The sequence below is a fragment of the Penaeus chinensis genome, chromosome 2, assembly GCF_019202785.1.
Source record: "Penaeus chinensis breed Huanghai No. 1 chromosome 2, ASM1920278v2, whole genome shotgun sequence".
NCBI classification, from domain to species: Eukaryota; Metazoa; Arthropoda; class Malacostraca; order Decapoda; family Penaeidae; genus Penaeus; species Penaeus chinensis.
Window position 1 is genome coordinate 18,330,774 of NC_061820.1, and position 7,500 is coordinate 18,338,273.

Here is a 7,500-nt window from a genome sequence, read left to right on the forward strand (position 1 = left end):
GGTTATTTATATACAAGGACCCAATCGGTAAGAATCAATAATAGTATGTCATCAAAACAAAAGTACCTTTTGGTGTTCCGCAAGGATCTATTTTAGGTCCGATCCTATTTACAATTTTCACAAATGATTTATCAATAATAGCCCATAACTGCCTTCTAGTGCAGTACGCCGATAATTCACAGTTTCTTCATAGTGATTCAGTGAACAACTTAAATACATTAATAAGAAACGCGCAAGATACTCTAACACAAACAAAACTATATTTTGACACTAATGGCCTTAAACTAAATCCACATAAAACTCAATGTATATTCATAGGTAGTCGGCAGAACATTACTAAAATTCCCTGTGACACAACCATAGAATTTGAAGGCAGCTCTATCAAACCGAGAACTTCAGTGAATAATCTATGAGTACAAATAGACAGATTCATGACATTTGAACCACACGTTGACAAAATACACAGGAAAGTAGTGGGTACCCTGGTATATCTCTCTTTCTCTCTTCCTCTCTTTCTCTCTTTCTCTTTCTCTCTCTCTATTCTTCTCTCCCTCTCTCTCTCTCACCCCCTCTCTCCCTCTCTCTCTCTCTCTCTTTCTCTCTCTCTCTCTCTCTCTCTCTCTCTCTCTTCTTTCTTTCTCTCTCTCTCTCTCTCTCTTTCTCTTCTCTCCCTCTCTCTTTCTCTTCTCTCTCTCATCTCTCTCTCTCTCTCTCTCTCTCTCTCTCTTTCTTTCTCTCTCTCTCTCTCTCTCTCTCTCTCTCTCTCTCTCTCTCTCTCTCTCTCTCTCTCTCTCTCTCCCTTTCCCTCTCTCTTTCTTCACGACACCTCTTTTTCCTTTTCTCGAAGCCTGTTTACCCGCCTTCCACTTAGTCCTCGAACAAGGAGCGGGTGAGGTGCCTCGGGCTCCAGTTAATAGTAATTACAATTATAACTCGTGATTCTAAAAGACCCAGGGACATTGCCATGATTAGTGTAATCCTTCAAAGAGGATTCCTGCCCACCGCTGTCAAGCACATACCTCTGCTTTGCGGGCGCAGGTTATGTCAACTCCTCCACAGGTGTCAGCATGGCTAATGTTGCCACATCAGGATCCCCCCTTTACGATATAGAAAGGGAGAAGGAAACTGTTGAAAATGGATCCCATAAGAAGGAAATAAATGAAGGAAGAGTGGATATGAGAGACAAGGAAATGGTTGCGAGCGGGAGAAGAAGAACGACGAGGGAACCCAGAATGGGGAAACGTTTGCTATTCCCACAGGACTAAGCCATGAGTTTCATGGAGGAACTAAGGTGGGCCATGCAACTGGGCCGGGATCACCGTAACTTCGAGCCACTGCTGAAGGAAGACAAAGGGTATAGTGTGGGCAGGAGAGGCGGAACAGACACTGACGACTCAGGAATACAGAGAGACAGTGCTGACTGTCCCAAAGGCTGCTTGGGAAAAGCTCACACAAGTGATGATTTTCCAGTACCTGACGATACTTCCTGTTGGACGATGACAGATTTGTATGGGTAAAGAGCCACGAGTCCAGTGGCGAGGAATGGAGTCAGCTCGTTGCCCTCGTGAAAGGGTATTCGTCTCTGGAGTCCTTTGCAGACCGTTTCTGGCCCTGGGTTTTCACCGATGGGGTACAAGGCAGAGTTTCATTAGCCCATTCTAAGCGTTTGGTGATATTCGTTCTTTTTCAGTCTGTTTTCAGTTTACTCCAAGTCTCCTTGCTGTACACTATGCCTTTTCCTACTATCAAATTAAAATTGTTGGCAAAGTTTAGTATTACACTCAGCAAAGTACTGTAGTATACCTATAATTAATACAGAAAAATAAGCGCATTGATTTTCGAAAGAATTGTCCCTGTAACTGGCATGTATTATATATATGTTTTCTCTTATCGATAGTACAGTCCAATTCCTTCAAAATCAGCTCTCTACGACCAGTAATATTTTACATAAATGTGTTCAACAATAGAAAAAGTATCCCGACGATCTATTGACCTGTGCCGCTTCGCGCCGCAGCTGAAATAGTTTAAAAGTATGTGCTTAAAGGTTGACATCAGAGTGAAATGAAAAGGTACAGAGTATTTGTTTATTTGTATTTGTGTTGTAAACTTGTAACCCTCTTGGAAATTAGAAAAAAGGGTAACATTTATAGTATAAAGGAAGCCTTTATTAGAATGATAGATCGAACAGTTTAACCAATGGTGATAAAATCAAGGAAATGGCTGAGGAAATAAGAAAGCTCAAGCAAGATCTTGCTGAATTAAAAAAATGTTAATGGGAAGAAAAAGTGTAGACAGGGAAAATATGCTTTCTAATGATGTTAGGGATATTGATAATACGAATGAGGTCTCTGATATTATTATTATACATGATACCATCAACGAATCATCTGAAAGCGGTGACGACAGTGACAGTGAAAATAACACCGACAATGTGCAGGAAACGAAAGAACTATGGGAAATGATATCAGGTATGGATTATACGTATGATATCAATATGAGGAAAACGCAGAGAATCAAGATGCAAATAAACAAGATGCAACACAGATAGGTAATGCTGTACAAGACGTATGGAGATTCAAGGGCTTCATCAAACACAAATTTGACCAATCAGCTAATCATAGGATGTGATGGGGAACAAGAAAATGAATTTTCTTTCATGGAATATTCATGGTGTCAACCGTAAAATTAATGACTTGCTTTACTATATTTATAACAATAATGTTGACGTTATCTGTTAACAAGAGTCACTAAATTAAAAAACCGCCCCTGGAATTAGAGGGTACCACTCCTATACAAACATAGGAATAACAGACATATTGACTTATGGCAGTGACACTATACCGCATAAGCTGGTGCAGAAGTCTGATGATAATATGCAATATCAACATTTACATATTCGAGCAGCCTCTGGGTTTTTCTCTCTGTACAATGTATACGCAAGGTGTAGAAGGTTTCAAACTGATTCACCGCCCAACTTTCAGAATCACGGCGCAGTATGTATGGGAGATTTTAATGCTAGACATTATACATTTGAAGATAATCAATGCAATGAAAATGGCGGAGAGTTCCGAATTCTTGTGAACAATAAATCTATGACCGTATATGATACAGACAGGGAAACTCAATAGCGGGGGGCAGAATAGATTATGTAATGGGAAGGGATCTTGTGCATGAAAACGTCAGAAGCATGCTTGCAACAGAGCTAATCAGTGGACTTTACACTAGTAACGAGATACGCTGTTGATAATAGTCAATATGCAAATATAAAGAGCCTTAAAATTTATATTCCTCCTTACCTTGAGCACCACTTTAAATCACGTATTTATGACTGGCGTAACGATTACAGTATAACGAGTGTTAACAACATGACGAAAGTGGCCACTAATTATTACAACACCTGGGTCTGTCCAAAGAAAACTTTAAAGAGCAACAACTCACAAAACTCCAAACAACTTAAGTCGGTAGGTGACCCTACACTATTAAGGGAATAAAAGCGAGTTCAGGAGCTTTTTGACATCTACAAGCAGGGCAATACCCGTGACAAGCTTATTCAGTTTCTTAAGGCTAAACAAATCTACTGGAATTAAAAACTCGTTTCAGAAAGGAACACTTTGAACTGTTCCTAAAAAGCATTAACAATAACACCTCAATGTTTGAGGTCTGGAAAAAATGACTCTCGGGCAAACCAACACCCTGCAGTTCCATAGTCCTCTTGCAAAAGCAGATATGCTCCTTAGTCAATGGGCTGGGGCGTTCAAATTGAGCTCACTTCCCTGAAATATTCAGAATCACTTTAGTCAGTCTAAAATTGCACGTAAATTTTCTATTGAGATTGGATGTACTGATACCGACCCTTCTGACTTTGCTGAGATTACTGAGTGGGAACTGAAAACAGGAAAAGCGTCCGCCCAGGTGAGGATGGAATTACCTGTAGTGTCCTCCGCCTTATAGCTCAGGTACGTGGTAATCCCCTTTTGCACCTTTGCAGGTTAAGTTTGTCACAAGGTATTCTGCCTGGCCCCTGGACGCACAGTCTAATCATCCCTATACCGAAATCAAACACTGATAAATACCACCCGACTTCACTAACCTCATGTGGATGCAAAGTTCTAGAAAGGATAATTTTGAACAGACTCAAGTACAGGCTACAAGGTAAATTATTTCACAGACCGTACGGATTTCTATCGGGACATAGTACACAACGTTGCTCTGCAGAGTACTTTTCAAGCTCTAATCCAGGGAAACACACTGTTTTTCTTGACCTTAAGTCAGCTTTTCACGCACGTTGCAAACAGAGAAGTTATCCTAGAACACTTAGTAAGCTTTGGCATCTGGAGTAAATTATTGAGCTGGATTAGAATATATATTTCGAACAGACCTGCAAGTGTCTTGTTCAGGGGGGTGAAGAGTTTCATTTCATCATTTTTTATTTATATATTTATTTTACCATGTACTATTACAGTAGTCAAATATATGTAAAACTGTAATCACGATTGCCCACTCCTGAGCATATAGCCAAGGTAGTAAATAAATTTACTGAATTTTAACCTAGTTTAAAAATGGTGTTTCGATTCGACACCAATGTTCAAGTGAATGTGTATGCATATCTCCCTTAATATCTGCGTTTGGCAAAGACTCTGAATTCTGGCGGGCCGAGCGTGAACCCTGCGACGCCCTCCGTGTTGGTAACGGGGACAGCGGGGTCGAGCTCGAAGTCTAGATGCTGCACGAGCGCCGCGAACAGCAGGAACGACGTCATGCGAGCGAGAGGCTCCCCGAGACACAGCCGTCGACCTGGAGGACCATGGAGGAGAAAGTATATGTTAACTTTACTGTTCCCATTGCCCAAGTTTCTTAAAGTTTTGTTTTGTGCTGGACTACAAAACTTTATGCCTGGTAGAAAAATGAAAAAGATGCAAGCAGATAAACTTACAGTTCGACCATGAACTCGAGACGGATCCTTTACCTTTGCCAAAGGGAATCATTCGCTCGTCCTTGTGGAAAGTTCCATCGGCATTGATGAAGCGCTCGGGACGGAAGTTTTCAGGGTCGCCCCAGTATTCCGGGTCCATGTGAACACTGTACAGGTTGTTCATCACCATCGTTTTAGCTGGGATTCGGTACCCCTTTGAATGAAAAATATAACTTATTTTTTTTTTGTTTTTTAACAATATTGCATGCGCGCATAAGCGATTTGGTAAAATGAACTAAGATACACGCAATTTCAGTGAAATTACCATGCCATTCATAAATATGAGGAAATAAGTATTCTATCATTTGTCTGTAATTTCATAAAATAATTCATGAATATATTATGAACCAATATCTAGAAAGCGCGAAAGACAGACAAGTGAGAAAACAGAGCATCATGAACTTATAATGGTAGGTTGCTTACCCGCAATACTGTATCTCGCATAGCACTATGAGGGACGGTGAAGGTGGCTGCCCCCCGATAGCGGAATACTTCATTTAGAGTTGCCTCTAAGTAGGGCAAGCTGTGGGCAGGTAGTAGACATGATCAAACGACTTAAAGCCTTGAAGAACATGTATATATGATGGATTTCTGTGCATGAATGACGGCTTACGAGCTGGGATGGGATTCACATTGATGCTGATCATAATGGCTGGTGCATCAGTTATGCACTGTTGATGCAAATTACAAAATTACACAGGAGAGTGACAGCTCGAAGGCAATGGCGCCCGAGTTGTCAATGCAAAATTAAATAAAAGGAAACCCTTTTTAATCGGGGTTATACATCGTGATGTTACTACAAAAAATGGTTACAAATTCAAAAAATGATGTTTAGAGGAAATAAAGTAAATGACTGAGACACATGAAAAGAGTGTGTCACTCTAGGGGGTAAATGGGTATGTCCCCAACCAGGTGCCATAATAAACCTCAATCTGACCATGACTCTCTTGACTCTGCAGCTGTGCAGCTCCTCCTCATCAAACCGCAAACAAAAAAATCTGAAAAAGACGTTGAACAACTGCTCTACGAAATGCTGCACCTAGCATCACTGAAGCAGATACTGGAATACAAAAACAGGAAATGGAGCCGTTGGCGCACTAGGAAGCAGCACTAATGAAACGTATATCTTCGCTTTGTCACTAAGACCTAAGTGGAAATTATCACACAGGAGCGTATTCACATGAGATCACATGCAAGCATTCACGCACACACACGCATATCGTATAAACACACCCACGACAAACCATCTCTATCGATTTTTATCTTTTAAACGATCTTCATCGTTTATCAAGGACCCGTGATGCTTACTCTGTTCGGTCCGCCATGCTGGGAAAACGATTTCGCCCAATAACGGAATCAATCTCTTCTTGCACTTTCTTCATGACTTCCGGGAAGAGGCACATGAGCATAACAGCAAATGCCACAGTTGCGGATCCTGTCTCGGCTCCAGCGCTGAACACATCAGTACAAACTGCAATCAGCTGTTTCTCTGCGGGAAGAGAAATCCTTTGGGAAATTTGTTCCTCAAGTCAGGAAAATGACCTTGCTTTCTCTATACAAAATGATTTGTAAAGTGCTTCCCTATGAGGGAACTGATCGTCCAGGGAAAACAAATCTATAGTCAGGGACAGTTCGAACCCATGAGAATCCGTGACTGACGTTGGGATCTGCTTGATTGCTTATCCACTTACCAGAGAAAGTGGAGCTTGTTTTGCTGTTGTTGTTGAGTTCGTTGTTAATCTCATTGAGGTAGATATCTATAAAATCTCTAGGGCTGTTCGGGTCGAGGCTTTCCTTGTGTTGTTCTACTGCTTTCTGTAAACCAAGTTACAACGAAGCGCAAAGTAAGTAAAGTTGCGTCATGTATAAATATTACCTTTCTGAAATATGAATGTATGTGCTCTTACTCATTTTACTTGGCCTTACCTTAATAAATTCTTCTACGAGAGCAAATCCGTTCATGACAATCACAGCTCTATTTTCTCGGGAAACAAAATGACGCAAAAAGGGGAATGCACCAACGAGGCCACCGCTTGGCTGAGAATGAATATATCTATAGAAGAACATCTGCTGTGTATATGTACATGATTTATGCATCATCATTATCATTATCATTATCATTATCATTAGCATCTTTTTCATTATTATTATCATTGTCATTATCATTATCATTTTCATTATCATTATCATTATCATTATCATTATCATTATCATTATCATTATCATTATCATTATCATTATCATTATCATTATCATTATCATTATCATTATCATTATCATTATCATTATCATTATCATTATCATTATCATTATCATTATCATTATCATTATCATTATCATTATCATTATCATTATCATTATCATTATCATTATCATTATCATTATCATTATCATTATCATTATCATTATCATTATCATTATCATTATCATTATCATTATCATTATCATTATCATTATCATTATCATTATCATTATCATTATCATTATCATTATCATTATCATTATCATTATCATTATCATTATCATTA

At 39.5% G+C, this 7,500-nt stretch overlaps 1 protein-coding gene across 1 annotated transcript; it reads right to left on the reverse strand.

The window, feature by feature from the left end:
* Positions 1 to 2,340: 2,340 nt before the first annotated feature.
* Positions 2,341 to 7,059, reverse strand: LOC125030911 (methyl farnesoate epoxidase-like). Its single transcript, XM_047621270.1, has 6 exons — positions 6,899 to 7,059; positions 6,664 to 6,787; positions 6,281 to 6,461; positions 5,396 to 5,495; positions 4,967 to 5,126; positions 2,341 to 4,794 (listed from the first exon to the last, which is right to left on the reverse strand). The coding sequence occupies exons 1-6, from the start codon at positions 7,037 to 7,039 to the stop codon at positions 4,613 to 4,615; spliced, it is 888 nt and encodes a 295-aa protein (XP_047477226.1). The 5' UTR covers positions 7,040 to 7,059; the 3' UTR covers positions 2,341 to 4,612.
* Positions 7,060 to 7,500: the final 441 nt, after the last annotated feature.